Consider the following 22,340-nt stretch of genomic DNA (forward strand, 5'->3'; position numbering starts at 1 on the left):
TCTACACATCTTAAGCAAACTGGACCCACATAACTGATGATAGATGGTCTTAGTAGGTGCACTTACATTTAAGGTGACCATATACACATTAGTCTAAAGTTGAACAAACTGGATGTTTTCACCCAAAATGATCATCGGGTGGCAATCGTTTTAGCTGACTAATGGCACACTGTCATTATCTGGAAAGAAGATGGTAGTGTTTAAAATTTTTAGCTGATAGTTGATAGTCCATGAATGATAGAGTTGAGCGAACGTACTCTTCCAAGCTTGATGCTCATTCGAGTATTAGCATATTCGACGGTGCTCGCTACTCGAGCAAGCATCACACCGCGTTCGACACCTCCCCAGTTTTGGCCCCTCTACGCCGCTGATGTGTCAGATTTGACCCCTCGACGCTGCGCACGTCAACGGTAGTTTGTGGCTGGCTTGGTGGAGGAGAGAGAGAGAGAGAAAGTTAGAGGGACCAAAAAAAAAAAAGCTCAGCAACCGGTGGGTCCCATACAAAAATGCTCGAGTCTCCTACTGAAGTACAAGGGGTTCGTCACTCGAATAGAGCTCTCGAAATTTACGAAAAGCTCGACTCGACTAACGAGGACCCAAGCATTTTACTGCTCGCTCATTTCTAATGAATGGTCTTTACATGAGATAATTTTCCCCAAATGTTCCCAGAAAGTTATTTTGTCCATAGATGTGATTGGACATGTACTATAGGGCCAGTTTGAATAACAGCAATGTCCACTATGGGCTTAGATGTTTATGGATGCATCAGGGGAATGATTGTTTGTTCATTCATTATTCAACTATCAACCAACTTCTATCAAATGTGTATGGCCACTGTAAGACCCAAGTGATTGTGTTACAACTTTCCATGTAAGCCTATTCTGCAATGAAACAATCTTCTTTACGCAATTGGTTTATTATTTTTGATAGCTTTTAATGGATAAGATGTAAGCTGTCTAGTTTCCATTTAGTTGTTCTGAGGTTGGGAAGTGATATTCTTTCATGTCTATTCATATAATAATGAATTACCATTATTCATGTTTACTAATTAATCATTTCTCTTTTCTTGTTTCCCTCCATATCACCTCATCCTGTTTGTCCAGTGTTGATTGAAGCCTAATGTTTCACTTGCCCTGATTCCTCACTCCTGAAGCAACAAGCCACCTCCAGACAGTAACAGCATGGCTATCTCCTCACGCCTTGCACTGTGGGAACAGAAGGAAAGTCTCACTTCTCTAGCACAAAGACCTATTACCCTTAACCTGCATGCTTATATCATTACAAGGGCATTTCACATATGGAATAAGGCAGGCCTATTAGCAATCTTTGTAACTTGAGAGCCAACTTACATCACAGTCTAACCCTCCAAGATAAAGATAACCCTATCCCTCTCCATAACTTGTCCAGGATGAAATAACCTTTCCATTGGTTGAAACTAATATTTATGATATAATAGAAATAAGGATAGTCATTAATAGTTACTGTAACTAAATATATGGACAGCTTTAGCAACTTATATTGGCTTTATTCTGAAATAGACCATATATTGTACAGTGAGATCGGATCTTTTCTGTACCACTTCCACTGATCAAAACATCTCATTGTTGGAAGCTCTTATACTGGATGAAACCAAAATATCTCTCTGTGTAGAGCAGACTGAAGGGTAACCATCTCTATATGGTCATAAGATGACAATAGTTATTCAGAATTGTCGCTTTAGGCTCCTTGATAGAGTGCTATATCAATCACACACATCATAAAAATGGCGAACCAGTGTTTCAATCTAGTAGGAAATCATGTTGTCACATGGCAATTGACTGTAGCCAACCGTATGCATTACATAACTATTGGCACGTGTTCCTTCGGTCAACAGGTATGTCTTCTGACAATACAATACATGTGCATGTTTAATTCAATGGGAAGCCTTGGCCGCACAACTCTGACAACAGCTTATCTTCAACATGTCCAATTATTCTTTCACCTTTGTAGTGCCATCAGGGACTGCCAGCCTGACCCCATAGACATAATAATGTCAAGAGCTCTCACTTAAATAGGTGGTTTACGCACTTAAATTGGTGGTTTACGATGGCTTTAGCCTAATATATGTAGCCAGCTTAACACTTTCTTATCATCATGCAATTGCTTATACAGTATAAATACAGTATTTCAAAATTACTTACATACATTAACATCACTGCTCATTGCATGCTGTATTCACCAAAGTACAGTATCTTATGGGCCATCAGGCAGCTATTTTACAGACATATGTATTATATCATGTACTGCATTTATACTTTTTTGAACTTATACAGATCAAGGAAGAAGACCAGGGGCTGACACCTACATCTCCTCCACCTTCACTTTCAGCCATTCCTGGTGGGTTCATCAAACAGCTGGTTCGGGAAACTGAAAAAGAAGCAAAGGAAAAAGTAAAAGATCTGAAGGAGAAGACAGTAAGTATAAAACAATACCAACCACCCTCTTGCATTTTATGAGGATGCTACACTTGTCATTTTTTGAATTCCGCTAAATCATTTAGTCGTGTCTGACTTAATGAAATCATATTGAATATGGAAGATGAGGTGATGAACGAAGGAACATAAAATAGAGAATACAAATGGCAAGAGATGGAAAACACACTATGCAGAGGTGCTGGGTACGTTTAAAGACATGGAATAAATAGATTAAAGTAACTTTGTAATTCTCCAATTTCTTTAGCAATTTGTATTCTTAGGCCATCTAAGATATTTATTTCTATAGCATCATTAAGTTCTGTAGCAGCTATCATAGCACATGGGGGCAACACATTGTAACACCTACAGAAGACAGTATGGTACAGTACATGTGTAGCTAGTAGAGATGAGCGAGCATACTCGCTAAGGGCAATTGCTCGATCGAGCATTGCCCTTAGCGAGTACCTGCCCGCTCGGGAGCAAAGATTCGGCTGCCGGCGGCGGGCAGGGAGCTGCGGGGGAGAGCGGGGCAGAACAGAGGGGAGATCTCTCTCTCCCTCTCTCCCCCCCACTCCCCCCTGCTGACTGCCGCAACTCACCTGTCACCCGCGCTGGCAGCCGAACCTTTTCTCCCGAGCGGGGAGGTACTCGCTAAGGACAATGCTCGATCGAGTAATTGTCCTTAGCGAGTATGCTCGCTCATCTCTAGTAGCTAGGTTTTCCTTAAACCAGAACAAAGATTTAGTCTGGCCCGCCCTTTTCCGCTTCCGGTGAAACATTTTCACTGCGTTTACTGTAAACAGCAGTAATGAGCACCGATTAACATGCTATATTGTCAATTAGCACTTATGGGTAGAATATCTACCCTTGGCAGAATAGTTGGTGACAGATTCCCATTATTCGGGTCACGGTTCTGACAAGGAAATACTACATCGATAATCTGACATAATTGTAATATTCTCCTCCTGTTGGAGGTCGCTCTTAGTGCAGTGATTTTTCTACACTTGACACTTTAGTTGAAAACACTTTGCAGAACAATAAATCACTTGTAATGAGTCTGTTCGTCCTCTGTGCCGTGCATGTACATTACATTGGTGTATGTTGGGTATGAAGCGGGCTCAGGAGCTGAGCTTGCCTCATACCCCGTGGGTGCCGGATGTTTGTGTTTGAAACAGCTGACACAACCGCAATTGGAGCAGCAGTTTGACAGCTTACTTGCGTTGAAGGCATGTCAGTCCTGAAGGTGGCATGTAAGCTGCCAACCAGAGAGAGGAAGTCCCCTCCGACTCACTATCAGACCCTTGTAATGCAATCTTGGGTTGTAGATAGTTGCTGTGGTAGCCCTGGGCCTAGTTAAGGCTTCCCAGACTGCCATGTATTTAATCATATGTGAAGTATATGTAAGTAAACTTTAAGAATACAATCTACTGTAATACTGAATTATTGCCGTATTGTAGAGGAAATCAAGTGATTGCTAGTTCAATTCCCCTAATGGGACTAAAAAAATGTAGGATGAAGTCACATAAAATTTAAAAAAATAAAGAAAAATATATAGAAACGTCAACTGCCACATTTTTCCTACGAAGAAATCTAAACAATACAAAAATAAACAGAATTGGTAAAGCCCTTTAAAAAAAAAAAAAAAAAAAAAAAAAGCCTAAACTAGTTTTCTTATTATTTATCTCAAATTGTGAACACCATCAAAAGAAAAAACATAATACCAAAATTGCGTTTTTCAATCAGTTTGTCTCCCAAGAAAAACTGAAATAGAAGTGATTAAAAAAATATTTATGTACAGCTCACCCTGTTAAAGAATAAACTTCTCCACAATCCCGTTGATGAAGAAATAAAAAAAGCTATGGTACTCCAAATATGACAACAAAAATAATAAAAAAATAAAAAAAAATCTTAATTTTTTTTAAAGTACTAAACCATAAAAAAAATCTATAAATATAGTCTTATCATAATGATACTGAGCCATAGAATGAAGTAGTTTTTATCGCACCATGAATGCTGCAAAAACAAAAGCCCCTGAAAATGGCACAATTGCATTTTTTCCATTTTACACCACTTACATTTTTTCTAGTACTTTACAGTATATAGTACAGTAAATAGTACCATTAAAAATACAGCTTGTCCCACAAGAAAGAAGCCCTCACAGGATAAGAGATAACCTTATGAGCTGTGGGGATCTGATTGCTTGGCCTCCCACGATTGTGAGAATGGGGATCCAGAAACTTCACGCACAACTGGAGTGGAGATTGCTCTATTCATTGTAACTGGAATGCTGGGGATTGTAAAGCATCTGTACTCTCAGATTTATGATGCTTCCATTGATATGAATGGAGCGTCATCGCACTTGTGCAATCTTCGCTCCCTTCATTCTGGGACTTTTAGGACCCCTGTTTTCAGGATCACTGGGGGTCCTAGCAATCAGACCCCCACTGATCATAAAGCTTTTCGCTATTCTTTATAACTTGGCACAACCCTTTTAAATAAGGTCTGTCAGCTCAAACATGCTGTCCAAACTGCAGGCATGATGTTATAGGGCAGGAGGAGCCGAGCAGATTGATATATGGTTTTATGGGGAAAGATTCAGTATAACTTGTAGTGTTCTCTTTCATATCTCAGCTCATTCTGAGCTGAAGAGTCCAGTGGGCGGTCCTATCAGTGATTGTCAGCTACCCCTGTATGTACAGTCATACACAGACAACTTTCAATCACTGATGGCTCCGCCCATTGGACTGTTCAGCTCAGAATGAGCAGAGGTATAAATGAATAAAATACAAGTTATGCTGAATCTTTCCCCATAAAACTATATATCAATCTGCTCAGCTCCTCCTGCTCAATCACATGATGGCGGTAGTTTGTACTGCATGTTCAAGCTGACAGACTCACTGTAAAGGCTTAAACCTTATAGGGCCTGTGGGGTAACCTTGAGCTACACATTTATACAGTAGCTGTAAAAGTCAGTGGACACTGCCTCTATCATTGGCATTCTAGAGAGCTCACGGTGAAAGGCTTCTAGCAGGAATATTTTAGACTTACACAGGACTGGCTACTTTCTATGCCTGTACCCACACACCAACTGAAGCCAGCCTTTTCCACAGCCAACTCCTTCCTAATTGAGTTTGTGATTGTGCAGAGCCTGGTCACTCTGCCTCTTCCATGTTCTTAAAGAATTGGCCAAGCAAGTTGCTGTGCAGGAAAACAGTAGGGAAACTTGCTCAGTGTCTGTTTTCCATGGAAACCATTGCTAAACAGTTGCTAGTCCTACTGCCAGCACAATGCAAGACAGCTTCAGGACAGGAGAGAAGCAGGGAGATGTATTTAGCTGTGTTCGCTCATTTCAATTACAGTAGCTGAAACAATGTTCAGCTGAGCTGATGTACCCTGCCCTTGATCATGATGGCGCCCAGGGCACATGCCCCGCTTACATCCCCTCAACAGCTATACCCAGACAAGTAAAACAGTTACTAGAGTTACAAGATACATGGCAACTCTACACACACGAGCTAACAATATTCAAAATGAGCTGTAAGATAAAAACCTTAGAAACTATAAGATACAAAGCTTTCATAAAAATGTGGACTAAATCTCATTTTGCACTTCTAATAACTGATCTGATCATTTTCATTTTTCTCATTGTGTATTTTAGTTGTGTGATACTCAATGAAATGTATTATTTATAAAACAAAAGTACTCCAAAAATGGAAAAAATATATTTTTGGATGTCCTTTTTTTGCTTACCACCATCATTATTTCAAGTCATGAGACACGACTGTCTAAAGTTTGCTTAAAGATTCTACTAAGGCTGGAGTGCTATGTTTTGTTGCTTTTTATAAACAGAAGCAGGATAAAAAGAAAAGGAAGATGATATAGAATAATTTGCATCAAAAGGTGGTAATTTGTATTTTGAACTTAGTTCATAGTTCTCAACTTTGTGCTATGAAATAATGTTTTATTCATATTATTCTTTCCTATGTTATTAAATTCTATTATGACATTAATATATGATAGTTATTAATATCAATGATTATTTATAGGTGAAACAAAATCTGCCACCAGAAAATTTGAAGGTAAGAAATCTTGAGGTTAATATAGTCCTCGTGTGATTTGCCTGCTGTGGTGGATTATAATGAAATACTATTATTGATAAAGGTCAATTTTAGTGATGAGCGAGCATACTCGCTAAGGGCAATTGCTCGAGTGAGCATTGCCCTTAGCGAGTACCTGCCCGCTCGAGAGAGAAGGCTCGGGTGCTGGCGGCGGGGAGGGAGCTGCGGGGCACGGCGGCGAGGAATGGAGGGGAGATCTCTCTCTCCCTCTCTCCCCCCCGCTCCCCCCTGTTGACTGCTGCTACTCACCGCTCCCCCGCGCTGGCACCCGAACCTTTTCTCTTGAGCGGGCAGGTACTCGCTCAAGCAATTGCCCTTAGTGAGTATGCTCGCTCATTTCTAGTCAATTTTTTTTCTAGAAACAGCGCCACATCAGCCACTTCAAAAGTTATAGAGAGCTGTAACACTTGACATGGCCTGTGCACAGGCATGGCGCTGTTTCTGGAAAAAGATTTTTTTTTCTAATCGTGGACAACCCGTTTAAAGGCTAAAATTATATTGACAGAAACATTTATATTTGATTTACTCTTTAACATTTAACATGTGCTGTCTAGAGATGAGCGAGCACGCTCGGTTAAAGCAGTTGCTCAAGCGAGCATCGCTCTTCTTGAGTAACTGACTACTCGTCTGAGCGTATGCAGGGGTGAGCCGTGGGAAGGGAGGGGGAGAGAGAGAGATCTCTCTCACTCCCCCCACCGCTCCTCCTCGCCGCCCCCCCCTGCATATGCTCGGATGAGTAGTCAGTTACTCAAGAAAAGTGATGCTCGCTTGAGTAACTGCCTTAACCGAGCGTGCTCGTGCTGTCCTATTTGATGCCGTGCAATTTATGGCTCCACTGATATAATTAACAAGTAATATTAGCATTAATTGCTTTTTACCTTTATTATTTCACTGAGGGTATGTTAATACTAAGCAACAGGTTGTTTTAAAGTTTACGGATGAATAACACAAGATACAGAATAAAATTAATTAGGTTTGGGAAAATTAATTACAAAAAATTAAACTTTTCTTTTGGGGAATTAAGGATGATGCATTGAGCTAGATTTGCTATTTCTGTCTTAGTTTGAGTTCGCTACATCTCTGACAAGGTTATTTTAATACGGTTTGATTTATTATTTTGGTGCACGGCTTTATATGAATTTGGCTCATCGGGACGTCTTGCAAACTGTGCCAGAATGCTATCTTGATTGTGTTTGTATAAATTGCTCCAAATATTATGCTAAAAACTACATTGCCCTTTAATACATATGATGAATTGTTGGATGGATTAAACATGTCTGCTTTCTAAGTTTAGAAGCAGTCGGATTTGTTGCAAAATCAAGTTCTTTTTGGTTTAAACAAATAATAAATGTCAGACAAAGAAATGCACCAAAAAACTGGTGCAAACATTATAATAAAGCTCCCTTATTATGTGTTGTTTGCTCTTTAATGTCATCATGATATTAGGATAATTAGATCCTAGTAGTGACATTAAGCAGACAACGGAGAAGTGAAGTTCTAGTTCTCAGACAACAGCTGCCATTAGCTATGGAAAATACCACCTGTCCTTCCAGATACACTAGCTGATGTTATCAAGATCAAATCGCAAGCATCTACTTGTCAACAGCCAAGCTGAATATGTGTCCCTATTAGATCTCAACTCTCTATAGAATTCCTCCTAAAAGTATTTGAAACTCTATTGACTTTAGAAAGTTTTATGTAGTAGATGGGAATTTATGCTCCATTAAGATAATTATCTTGAATTATTCAAATCCAGATTAGTGTCATGACTCCATTCCAGCTAGTCGGTAGAAAAAGAAAAAAGAGCCAACAACAGACAGAGGCACTATACTTCACTATAATTTAAAGGGTTGACATTTCTTTAAATTATTATGGCAGCCGACCAGTTGTTACAAACAATATTTTTTGGGGAAAAGACATTCTACAGCTGGAATAATCCCAGTCACACTTGCAGAACATTTACAAGCAGTCTACCACATGGAGTGTACTATGTCTAATGCTCCTTTTACATCTAACGAGAACCTTACGATTCTCGTTTGCCCAAGTGACTGAGCTGGTGATGTCATCACTAGCTTGTTCACACTCGAGAAGCCTGTTTAGACAGGCAAATTATTGTTCGGACTCGTGAACTTCTTGTTCACTTATTGTTGAGTATTCCACATTCCTATGTAAAACACTGAACGATCAGAGTAATGAGAAGCCAATGAGCTGATGATGATTTTTATGCAAGTTGAAACTGAACGATGAACGAAAATCGCAGTTTCATTTGCCAGTCAGTTGTTGGCTCAGGTTTAAACTGAAAATCATTTGAATGATTTTTGGAATGATTATCATTCCATCTAAACGCACCTTTAGGGCTTAGTCACACGGGTGCATCGGCGCCGATGCGCCCGTGTGACTGGGAAATTACTTCAGGAAGAAGACGGCCGCACTTGAGGATGGACAACTCCCTGTAGCGCCGAAGAAAGAACACATGACCGGCAATGAAGCTGATCACATGTTCTTTCTTCCGGCGCTGCAGAGAGACGTCCGTCCTGAAGTGCGGCCGTCTTCTTCCTGTAGTAACACAGGCGCCGATGCGCCCGTGTGACTAAGCCCTTAGCCATGTATAATGTAGATTATTCTTTAAGCCTTGTGCACTTAAAATGAAGATAAGAAACAAGATAGACAGACACGTCGGTTATCATCTACTATAATCCAAAGTTCTTGAGGCAGTTTTCAGAATGAATGGCTTGTTACTCAGTAATGCAACCCAACTGATTGATGTTCAGGATGCGCATGTAAGATTACACATACTGCATAGCCTTCCTTAGTAGGATAAAGTGCGCACACTTGATATAAAATTAAACCTTATTATTTTCAATTAGTCAAAGTTCCACTAAAAACACTGTAATGTGGATGGATATCCAGGATCAAATTTTCTATTTAATTTCAGCTCTTTTTTTTTAAAACTTCTTTAGTCTCCTGGAAAATTGGAAAATTCCCTTGTTCAACAGTTTATATATAAGGATGAAAACATTCTCACAGTAGGAGAAGAAATGGCAGGTAAAAATAATGTCTTTATGAATGGAATGAATGGAGACAAACATCCAGGCCAAGGAGAAGCCCCAGAAAAAGCAAGCAAAAGAACCATAGAGTTGAAGCCTGTTAATATCCCTACAAAGAGACAGAACGCACCAGAACCCAGGAATAGTAACAAAAGCGAATCCAAGGTCAGCAAAGCCAATGAACTTAATGAGAGCAAGTCACCAGTGCCAGTGGAAGAGGAAAAAGCTCTCCCAGCAGCAGAAGAGACCATACAGATACATAATACAGTCAATGCCAACACAGAGAGCCAGCATAAGCAAACATCTCAGGAAGACTCCGAAAACCAAGCCAATGATGTGCCAGCCCCATGTACTGAAGAACAGCATATGACTCCACAGAAGGTAAGCCATGTGTGAACAGAAATATCATGTTTATCAAGGAAATCAAATTCACATAGTGGAAATTGTAAATTAGTTACTAAACATAAGAGCTCTCAACTGGGCAACACTTGCCCATATACCCTATTAGATCATATAGAGGAAATAGAAGAGGTTGCCCCTTATCTGTTGCACTGGAGGACTTGTTGAATGGGTAACTTGAGTATTAGATTTTCCCGGCAGGAAAAACATATGTATACCTGCAGCTTCCCTCGATATCGGCTGATCACTATGGGTTTCAGCAGCTTGCCCATGGCATTCAGCTGACCACCCGGATGAATGTATTAAGAAGGGACATTTTTTACATGGTCGCCAACCTAATGTTTCCTTTTTTCTGGACAACTTATCAAAAATTCAGAGACAGTCAATATTTTACACTCAAATTGGAAAAGCAAAATAAATCCTAAAAAATAAAAAGTAATAGCAGGGTGTTGCAAAAAATGTATACATACTTTACATGATTATAAAGCCAGTGTTAAATAACATACAGTTCATTCATTCATACAGAAATGAATAATTATTTTGGTCTTAGTGTTTTTTTTTTTTTGTCAATGCCTACTTTCAAACTGATGACCATTCTGGTCCAGGCCCTTCTGTTCACTGCAGATAACACAAAGCAATGGAATCTCAAACATCAAGAATAACTTCACTTATGTGTGCATTCCTATTCAGCTGCCGCCCTCAATTCTTTGCCTCGTTATTTTTTTTGCCATAAACTTTATCTTTTAAGTATCTTCATAAAAACATAGTCTAGTGGCGTGATGTTTGGTGGACATGAGGGAAATTCTACCAATCCAACTGTTTGACAGATTCTCATCAAGGTAGGCCCTTACATCATGTTGGTAGTGTGGGGTGCTCCATCCTGTTGGAAATAAAACTGCTCATCCTTGACGTCCTCTTGACTGCGCAACAGATTGCTGCGAGTTCAAGTAAACGGCATCAGTCACAGAAATATCAGAAAAAAGAATGGTTCAATGAATTCCTTTGTTGATAATCCGCACCACACTGTAATTTCTGGTAAATTAACATAATGATCCTCCATAATATGTGGATTATCAGATCCCCAGTAGGTGCGATTGTGGTGGTTAATTAAACCATTTATTTAAAATGTAGCCTCATTGTTTCAAACAATCTTTCTTGGAAACCGCGCATCTTCTGCACATCTGATCAAGTACCACTCACAAAACTGCACCCTCCGTTCTGCACCATCTTCATTGGGAGCATGAACTATTTTGGAATGTAACTTTTCCAATGACGGCGCTTCAAAATGCAATAGATGCTTGATTCTGAAATTCTTCCCTCACGACCCGATTGTTGCATAGATTTTATTGGACTCCAGAGATTTTTTCCCATCAACCTTTCTTGCTTTGTGGGGCTCATCGATGTCCGCAGTTTTGTGGGATGTTTCCTGCAGACATTTTGAACAGTTCCATCTGCTTTAATCTTATCGCTAATTTGGGAAATAGTAATTCACGTAGGTGGACTTTTTCAAACACTATCTGAAACTAAGTTTGCACTTGAACTGAATTTTCTAATTCTACTAGCACTTTAAGATAAATTTGCTTCGTACAAAGCTGGGTCTGGCTTCACCCATTATTTCTAATAGGTTAAGTTTGAAAAGGACTAAAAAATTAAATGGGGGAGAAAAATGAAAGCTGGTGCAAAGGAAAAGTGGCTTAGTTGCCCATAGTAAGCAATCGGGTTTCTGATTTCATTTTCCAGACGTGGAATCTGATTGGTTGCTACGGCCAACTAAGCGAGTTTGCCTTTGCCTTAGTTTTGATGTATCTCCCCCAGTGAGTTAGTACGTTATAAGCTGTTAAAGTGTGTATACATTTTTGGGACCATGATACGGATATGAATAGAGATGAGCAAGCATACTCACTAAGGACAATTACTCGATCGAGCATTGCCCTTAGCGAGTACCTGCCCGCTCGGGAGCAAAGATTCGGCTGCCGGCGGCGGGCGGGGAGCGGCGGGGGAGAGCGGTGACGAACGGAGAAGAAATCTCTCTCTCCCTCCCCGTTCCCCCCTGCTGACTGCCGCAACTCACCAGTCACCCGCACCGGCAGCCGAACCTTTTCTCCCAAGCGGGGGGATACTCGCTAAGGACAATGCTTGATTGAGCAATTGTCCTTAGCGAGTATGCTCGCTCATCTCTAGATATGAACACATGAGCAGCATTCACAGTGATCTGTGCAATAATGATCATTACTACTACAAGTAACCATACAAGCTCCTTTAGCTTCATCAATTATTTTTTTCTCAAGAAAATGGAAAAAAGTGACTTGTTTTAATAGACTTTTCACGAAGTTACAGAGATTTAGCAGCACTGGTTGCCAAAATGGAAATGATCCCTTATCCCCAACCAAACATGCACACATTTTATAACCATCATTAAATGGTTATTTTGTCTTTAGCAAAGCTTATAAGCTGAACAGTGAAAAACTAGGTGGTTTCCTAGCCTACTACTCTAATACTAATTACAATACTCTGATAATTAGAGATGAGCGAGTATACTCGCTAAGGCACATTGCTCAAGCGAGTAGTGCCTTAGCCGAGTATCTCCCCGCTCGTCTCTAAAGATTCGGGGGCCGGCGCGGGTGATAGGTGAGTTGTGGCGGGGAGCAGGGGGGAGAGAGGTAAAGAAAGATCTCCCCTCCGTTCCTCCCCGCTCTCCCCCGCCGCTCCCCACCCCCCGCCGGCCCCCGAATCTTTAGAGACGAGCGGGGAGATACTTGGGTAAGGCACTACTCGCTCGAGTAAGGTGCCTTAGCAAGTATACTCGCTCATCTCTACTGATAATCACACAGATATACTTGTTACAGTAAAGAAATAAGAGCTAACAAGAAAACTTCCTATTAAATGACTCCAAAAATAAATATTGAAGATCATGAAGATTTGATACAGCAAGTAGATTAGAGAATTTTCTATAACTTTATTATAGCTTTATTGGTTGAGAATGGAATATCCCTTTTAGCAGAGAATGTATTTATTAGATAAATTGTACAGATTTGGTAATAAAGTGAAAAAAATAATGTTCTAAAGGAAATAGAGATTTATTTTACACTCATCTATCTAATGTTAGGAATAAAATAATCATACTTCTTAGTTTCCCAGTTACAGTTTTTATGTCTTCCAAGATATATTCCGATTCCAGACATTTCTGCTAACATTACATCTGTCATATCTGTGGATATGACAAGTACCTTCATTATGTTGTAATATATTATGCAAAACTCTACAGTGATATTGAAAAAAATAATTCCGATTTTCTGCCTGGAATCTACGGTACTCCTATAAAGTAGAGACGAGGTAATCATCTTCTAATTTGTACTAGTTCTTGAGGTGTTATGATCTTCATAAGGATCTTAATGTTCTTTATTTCTTCTTTAATTCCCCTAGAAAAGTGATAAAAAGCCTCCAACTGAGTAATGCGGACTGGAAGCGTGGCCCTGTGGCCCGTTAATAATACATGCCCGTAGGAGAATTATTGATTTTCCAATCTTCCTTGTTTTGAATCTACATCTGTTAGATTAAACCCTCATTAGAGCTTTCTCTCTAGGTGCCGGAAGATGTGTGGTACGAGACAGAGCAAGTCTGGTTTGTTCACAAAGATGGCTTCACACTGGGTATGTATTATTGAATCCTTGGATTACTTGTATGTTGTTGACCTGTTCTCATCTTTCTTGTGCTTCAGTACGACAGGAGAATATGAAGACATCCGACAACTATTCTCTGTCATTACAATTGTGATTATTGGGATTATCTTAGTTTATGTAACCTCTATACTGCAATATATTTGATAGCGTTATAGCCTGACAATACTCTGGAATCTTCTAACCTCTAATCTGGGGGTTGAGTTGGTGGACAAATAGTCAATCGCGATCTGCCGGTGATCGTTACATTGTGATGACCTGCAGCTATTTGTCCTTAAACATTTCATTACCTTAGGCCCAATGTCCACAAGCAGATCATATTGCACATGCGGGAGCCTGCAGCGGAATCCGCCCCTGCCTGTGGCCGGGGACACTGGGTTGCCTGTTTGGGTCTTCTGTTTCCTGGTCTGCAGATGTGTGCAGAAGTGCCGGCCGGCGCGCATGTGCAGTACTTTTTTTTTTTAACTCCTGCTTTACTTGGAGGTCTTATACTCACCTGTCTGGGTCTTCAGTTTCTTCCCTGTGGATGTGTGCACATGCATAGTGTTTTTTTTTTTTTTAAAACTCCTGCTTTCCCAGCCTGTCCGTAATTGAATTGCAGACGGGCCGTGGATTAGATAGCTTCCATTGACTTCAATGGAAGCCATCCGTGTGGGATCTGCAGTGAAATGGAGCATGCTGCGATTTGTTTTCCAGATGAAAAGGTCCACAAGTCAAATCCGCATGCTTTATTTCATTTGCAGATGCTCATATTTCCCTATGGGCGGCTTGAATTGCAGATCTTCCCACCAGTGGACATTGGGAGTTAGTATTCAGCATATGTGCACTGGATATACGTGGGGGCACAGGATGTAGCTGCTGAGTCTTCAGGGGGACTGAGAATTGTTGAAGGAGCCAAAGGTGACAATAGATGCAGCATAGTAAGGCCACTATGGGGGCGAAGGGACCTATTATTTATATATGGGAGATTTGTGTCTGTCACAATTACGGGGGACATCTGTAGCTGTCACTGTTATGAAGACTTCTGTAGTTGGTGCAGGCTGTGATGGGGGCATCTAAGGCTGGTGTAAGTTGTAAAGCAAGGTTTCTGGAACTGACATACTGAAAATCTCAGTGACATACTCTCAAGTACATTGGGGTCAACAATAAGGTAACAGGGAGAAAACTATAAGTACCACATGCTCCTGGGAAAACCTACTATGTTGATGGGCTCTTGGTACCTATTTGTCAGGAAGTAGAGTAGTACCTGAAACTTTGAAGTTCTGTAACTTTTTCTTAAAGAAATATTAACATTTTTCTATTCAGTTGTGTTGTCAATTTTTCCTTGACAAGTCCTGCACAATTACACGTGCAAGAAAATCTGCCCCTCTGCTTCCAGCCATAATTAGTCTAAGGAGTTCAAAATGCGTTCTTTTTTCTGCGTGATTGCTCAGTGTTTCATTGATAGGAGTGCACTATATGTGGTTGTCGCCTTTGTCTTTTTGCAATATAATACTTGTGTATATATATGTGTAGCCTTTCATTTTGATCTATTAGGTGCCTGCCTTGTTCTGTTTTTGCTAATCCGTCTTATTTGTTGCCTAAAGCGACAGAACTTAAGCCAGATGTGGGAACACCCGAGTTATCGGATGGGAAAGTCAGAATAAGGATTGATGCTGAAGACAAGACTAGAGATGTGGATGAAGAAAACATCCACAGGGTAAGTGCAGCACATGATGAATACACCTAATGTGATGCCCTGAGCTCTCCTTACGTCTTGTGTGGCAAATGTCTCATCTTTTCAATTTCCAAGTATTTTTTTAGAAGCTAAAATTGGCTAAATCTCTAATGCACAATACAGATTATACAGCAATGATTACATCATACAGATATGGTCAAAATGACTATAGATATACCGGGTACAAGACTCATATAAACTTGGCATTCTTGTTCCAGATAGTGCTCTAATTTTAGAATAAAATATGAAAAATGGAAGTAATCAAAATACTAATGATGACCTATCCGTCCATGCGTGAGCGAGTGGATTTGTGGGTGACTTACCTGCTCTGGCCCTGATCACATAACGGTGACATCATCAAAGGTCTTTCATCCCCAGTGAGGGAGTTACATGCTCCGCCCATAATCACATGACGGTGACATCATCACATGTCCTGTACGCGCACGGCAGCTGTCCGGCTAGTTTTTTCTTAGAATTCCATAGCACCTGAGGCCATAGCACCTGAGGCCATAGGGGGTTTGTAGTCTGCCCATAATTTGCACAAGGTTTCGACCACAGTATGCGTGGTCTTTGTCAAGTCTATACACCCACATGTGACACACCCCCTATATATACAAAATACATACAATTTAAAATTCAATCACAAACAAGAATGAATAAAAACAGGCAGACCAAAAATCCCATAAGAACTCCGATTGGTGCGCTGGAAGGATGGTGCAGGTGTGTCCATTTACAAAGCTTAAATGCATGTTGAAGCTCCCAGCCATAATGTATTGTATTGCCGCCTCTCAAAGCTCATGTGCGGGATCAGACCAAGAATTCGCGCTGCTTCCCCACAGTGTATCATCAAAACATCTACTGCGCATGCACAACCCGGAAGACCGGCTTCGCTCATCAAGTGACGTCAAACTACACACCCGATGTACGGCTCCACCCCCCTGCGTCACAGCGAATACACAGTCCACATAGAGAGCTTCCTCATATGAGCAGCAGCAAGCGGAACTGCCTCCGGCCATCAGTCCCCGGCATAGCTCCGCCCACTGCATGACGCAATGTGACCAAACCCTGCCCCATATACATAATCTCTCAAAGTTTTTCAATAGGCACAAGCAGGTCCCACGACTTCACAGTCGCGGCCCAGCTATCAGCCAGAGCATCAAAAACCACTCTTAAGGGGATAGAGCGCATAACCCAGAGTATGATTGTAACAAATAAACACCGGCCATTTACACTATTGTAGATTGTAAAAGAGTTTCCTTGTTGTGTAGATAAACCACACAACTGTTGCCCAAAAGGGAATTTATCACATAATGAATTATTATCGCCGTCACTGTTATATGATCAGGGGCGGAGCATGACTGTGACATCATCACAGGTCCTTCATCTCCAGTGCTGTACGGCTTCTGATCCCTGTTGTATGGGATGAACAATGCATGTAGCAGAGCTGTGTGCATGATGTGCATGTAGCAGAGCTGTGTGGCACATTGCACCACCAGAAACACTGGTATTATAATTTCCTAATAATTACTAGTACATACCTAAAATGTAGAAGAAATAATGATATAAGGCCTAGAGCATAAAACCGTATTTGGGATCCATATTAAGGAAGGAATTTCACACTGAACTTTTGTGGACCACAATATAGTGCACAATACAATTCTATATTACATACTGTATTATGAGCCACTAAAGTGCATGAGGTCTAAGATTCCTTATTTTTAAGTGATTGCCTCAAAAACTACAAAAACTATTATTTTATTTTTTACTATTTTTGGCAGTGCCCTTATTTTACTGGGCCCTATGGCATTTGCATGACAGCCTTCCATGCCTTAATTTACTCCTTTTAACTTGGCTGTTCGGTATTATTGAGTCTCAGTGTTATATTATGCAGCAGCAGCTGATGGTCAAATCAATGAGGAGGTCCAGCACAGTCTAAGAGTTGAGACCTGTATAAATTAGGTTCACTTTTCTACTCTTAAATTTTTAACAAATCAAAATGAAAACCATTGGTGTTTCTGATTATTGATTTACCGGATTGGAAATGTATTATTTATGAATGTCTTATTGCTTTTTCTCTTGGACACTGCAAGACTTTTAACGGCAAGATAAAAAGCTAAAACTTATTAGTTTTTTGTTACTTTTACTAGATTTCAGAGTATTAAATTATACTGCATAAATTATACTGCACATATCCTAATAATGTGTTTTGCATACATCAGCAATGCACACAGAAACTGTTATATATCTTAACCGAGCAATATAACATCTTACATTTCAGCATCTTACATTTAAGAAGTCTCCTGTCCTTGCTTAAAGAGACCCCATCACCTTCTTTTAGGGTGCATTTAGACACAAATATGATTGTTGAAAAGCTGGCTTCTGAGCGATCATTTTGCATAAAACTACTACTTGGTACTAATGCCTATTAGTACCAATTAGTAGTGTGTGAGATGCCTGGAGCTGTATTCAGGGAACAGACCACCTGTCGCTGAATACATTCCCTTTGTTCTGTTGTGGGGCTGACAGCTGAGACAATGTAATCAGCTGTTATCAGCTCTCCCTGGGCAGAGCACATCATGTGGTCTGTCTTATCAGCTCTTCTGCCAAATGATGATTTCATGTAGAACTGAAGTCCATCACTCAACAGAAAGTGAAAGATCGGCACATTTACACACAATGATTATCACTCAAAAGATGGCTTTTGAGTGAATTTTGAGTGATAATCGTTGTGTCTAAATGGGCCTTTAGCTGTATAAGGTCTGTAAATGGGTGAACTGCTGAGTCTGGAATGCAAATGTTAGATTTACCTTCCCTTGTCATTCCCCTGGTGTGATCACTGTAAGCCGCAGCTCAACGCATTGTGTGGCGCCTTTCAGTGGTGACACCAGGGGAATGATGGGAGGGTAACTATAAAACATCCCTGGACTCATTGGGTCACCTACTTTCAGCCTATAAGCTTGGTTTACAGGGCTAAAAGTAGGTGCAGATGCCCTTTAAAGGATCTCTGTAAATATTAAAGGGGTTGTCCCGCGCCGAAACGGGTTTTTTTTTTTTTCAACCCCCCCCCCCGTTCGGCGCGAGACAACCCCGATGCAGGGAGGTAAAGAAAGCTCACCGGAGCGCTTACCTGAATCCCCGCGCTCCGGTGACTTCTCTACTCACCGCTGAAGATGGCCTCTTCCTCCGTGGACCGCAGCTCTTCTGTGCGGTCCACTGCCGATTCCAGCCTCCTGATTGGCTGGAATCGGCACGTGACGGGGCGGAGCTACACGGAGCTACACGGAGCCCCATAGAAGACTGCAGAAGACCCGGACTGCGCAAGCGCGGCTAATTTGGCCATCGGAGGGCGAAAATTAGTCGGCACCATGGAGACGAGGACGCCAGCAACGGAACAGGTAAGTATAAAACTTTTTATAACTTCTGCATGGCTCATAATTAATGCACAATGTACATTACAAAGTGCATTATTATGGCCATGCAGAAGTGTACAGACCCACTTGCTGCCTCGGGACAACCCCTTTAAGGAATCGCCTCAAGTTCAAAGAAATAAATTTAGCGTAATATAGCAAATAGCAGACAAGGAAGAGATGAGGGGGGGTGCAGCTGCAGTTTCTCTTTTTCGGTCAGACTGACAGCAGTGAGAGGGGAAGGAGAAGACACACAATGGATTCAGAATGATAGACACATCCAGAGGTGTAACTTGAAGCTCCCGGGCCCCAATGCAAACCTGTCACAGGACCCCCAACTATAATGCTTTATTCATAGTACTGGGCTCCCTATATGGAGAAGAGAGGCCTTATGGGCCCCCTAAGGCTGCTGGGCCCGGGTGCAACCGCATCACCTGCATCCTCTATAGTTACGCCCTTGGACCCATCATTAACTTCCCACCAGGAAGAGTATCTACATGCTATCTTATACCATTTCCCTAACCTACTAACTAGAAGTATAGTACCAAGCAGCTATAGCCACTGACAATCCCACTGTATGAGTGGCCTTTTTTATTGCATAGTCATATTGCAAAGTTATATATATTGCATAGTTATATTGCATAGTTATTCATATTGAATGCAACTCAAGAGGCATGATGGACGTAATGACTTGGTCTTCTTTGTGCTCAACCTAATTTCATTGCCTCAAGCAATTCTAAATCCATAACTTTAGAGCTCAGAATATTTTTTTGTGTAGCCAGATAATAAAATGTGGTTAGTACTATTAGGTTGCATATAATATACGGTAGCACCTATTCTCCAGTTTCCAAATGATTTAATGTAAAATGAAGCACAGTTGTATAGAGTTTGTAATAATTAATGTTATACCTATCCATAATAAAGTACAATACAGAATTACAGTGCCGGCTGCTAGGCTTACAGCAGTAATAGAAATCATTCAGAAGCTAATAGTTGATGGGTACATTTCTAGCACAGTATAATCACATGACAGAAGGCTTCTCATAGTGTTGTGAAGGTACTAGCACAGTACAGAGCGTGTTCATTTAATTCTCTAAATAAGAAAAGTAAGTTCGTGGCACTCATATGGATATTCTGATAATGATTTTGCTGTTGAGCAAAAATGGTGGAATTATTTTGCCATTTTAGGGGGCTACCAAATATTGCAATACAGTGATCACAAAGTTCTGGCATGCTGTCAGCTATGGGCACATATAGTGCACGTCATAAAGTACGATCCACGTTGTCTGTATAATAGAACTTGTCAAAGTGCCACATAATACTAATGCCAGCCATAGTATTCATAGAATGGAATCATACTGACATATAGTGGTGTACATAGAAGAGATGAGGCTCTGTGGCAAAACCTTAAATGGGCACCCATTATGGTGTCTGGTTTTGCCACCCAGGACAGCAGGGTCTATTTTTTGTTTGCCATTCCACACTCACCATTCCTGCCCAATTCTCCACCTCCTCGTTTGCTCAGAAGGCATTTCCTCTTTGAATGAATGTTTACATTCTCACTATCCAGCAAAAGGGAAGGAGCACTCAAAGCTGCAGCCCCTTCCTTCCAAGTGCGCCATAGCAGTCGCATGCTCTTCTTCAATACATACACCCCTGCTGACATATAAATACCAGCCATTACGCTCATATAATAATACCATTCTTGTCTCCCATTTAATTTTGTCAGCTATGACTCTAATATAATAGTGACTGGCATTGGTATTATGTGACACTTTGACAAGTACGATCATATAGCCAGAACTCATAAAATCAACTACTATGGCATGGAGCAGGTAAGACTTCCTTTACCATGTGCGAAGTTAATCAGATGGAAAAAGAGCAGATTGTCAGTTTAGAATAAAATATATTCCTGCTAACAGTGTTGTCCATAGAAGGGGAGAAGGCACCATCTGCCCCAGGGTAGGGTGATATGCCCTGCAATGTACCTTCATATTACTAGAATGTTATAGGATGATAGCGAACACATCCCAACATTAGGCTGCATTAATTTGTTTGATGCTAAGTTTCAATTTTGAGAATCTTTTGTAGTCTTTAGATGTTTGTATATTTTGTCTTCTACCCATAGACAAATCCTTCCAAGTTTGACTATGCAGAAGATCTGACAACCCTTATCAGCCTGAATGAATCCAGTGTAATCCATACTCTTAGGCAGCGCTACCAATCCCAGCTGATTCACACATATGCCGGACCAAACCTGATAGTACTTAAACCAAGTGGACCCATCACCAGCTTTTCTACAAAGGTAGGACAAGACTTTATATTATGAACATTAACAAGATCAAAGAATATATATGTAACGACTGTGATCTATTGTTGGCATATTCCATGTTCTTCCATGTGATTAAATTACCTAATACCCTAATGTAGTAATCTGCAGAGTAACAATAGGTATATTATAAAGCATATAATCTTAACCTCACACACGGGGCCATATTGCAGCCTTGTGTTTTACCGAGCCGTAAAATGGCTTTGTTACTATAGCATGGAGCTGTAGCTGTACCTCTATATATACCTCCAGTTTCATATGTACAAATCCAACTGCAGCATGCCGTATCAGATGTTTGGAGAAATACCACCATACATTGAGCACCCAACATAGCATGCTATGGCAGAACATGGAAGCCCTATATACAGCTTCCAGCATTACCCTAAATATACCTGCTTATGGTTCTACCAGGCCCTACTTTGTAATAGGAAAAATAAAATTCCAACTGCAGATGCAGATTCCTCTGAGTCCACTAGGTGGCACTCTACATCTGTGTACAATTTAAAACTGAGCAGACACTTCAGCGTATTGCTATAAAGTCTAAATGCAAATTCGTTCATATTTGCTGTTAGCAGCTTGTAAAATTCAACATTGGCAATTTTACTATCCTAGTATTGGTTTCCTGCTTGATTATAGTATAAATCTATTACAATTTGTCAGCTCAGAGAAACACACATTTCACATGGATAACTCTGAAAAGTTTTATAGTTATATTATTCTTTTCATATTTTCTGACTTGGAAGTTGGTTAATTCACCAATGTCAATTTCAGATCTCTTTATCACCCAACTGACTTGAAAACTGTCATTCAATATAGTGGGCAGCTGAATGTCTGCTTAGTGCATAGCCCATCACTAAGTCCCTAGCTTTTTCCACTAGGTGTTCAAAGGGAAGAAGGACAGCATGCCACCTCACATCTGCTCAGTTGCTCAGAAAGCCTATTGGAACATGCTAACCCAGCGCCAGGATCAAACAGTTGTGCCCTTGGGCAGAAGTAGTGCAGGCAAAACAACTTGCTGCCAGACGGCATTGGAATACCTTGTGGATGCTGCTGGGAGTGTGAACAACAGAGTAACAGGTAAGGTTACCAGTAGCACTGATGTACTAGACTTCTTTACAGTACAATTGTATAGTTATATGCATCATTAAGGAGCCTACACTAAAATATTAGTGAATTCAGTTAAAGGGGTTGTC

General features: G+C 40.7%; 1 protein-coding gene across 1 annotated transcript in view; it reads left to right on the forward strand.

Moving 5' to 3' along the window:
* The window catches only part of MYO18B (myosin XVIIIB), a 529,330-nt gene that overhangs the window by 37,181 nt on the left and 469,809 nt on the right, over nt 1–22,340 (forward strand). Inside the window, exons 2-9 of the mRNA XM_066603908.1 lie at nt 1,104–1,218; nt 2,311–2,453; nt 6,500–6,532; nt 9,532–9,999; nt 13,601–13,667; nt 15,281–15,393; nt 20,947–21,123; nt 22,026–22,224. Of these exons, the coding sequence (XP_066460005.1) occupies nt 1,182–1,218; nt 2,311–2,453; nt 6,500–6,532; nt 9,532–9,999; nt 13,601–13,667; nt 15,281–15,393; nt 20,947–21,123; nt 22,026–22,224 (1,237 nt within the window). The 5' untranslated portion in view covers nt 1,104–1,181. The remainder of the gene's footprint in view (nt 1–1,103; nt 1,219–2,310; nt 2,454–6,499; nt 6,533–9,531; nt 10,000–13,600; nt 13,668–15,280; nt 15,394–20,946; nt 21,124–22,025; nt 22,225–22,340) is intronic.

This window comes from Eleutherodactylus coqui, chromosome 5 (assembly GCF_035609145.1).
Source record: "Eleutherodactylus coqui strain aEleCoq1 chromosome 5, aEleCoq1.hap1, whole genome shotgun sequence".
In the NCBI taxonomy this organism is placed as follows: Eukaryota; Metazoa; Chordata; class Amphibia; order Anura; family Eleutherodactylidae; genus Eleutherodactylus; species Eleutherodactylus coqui.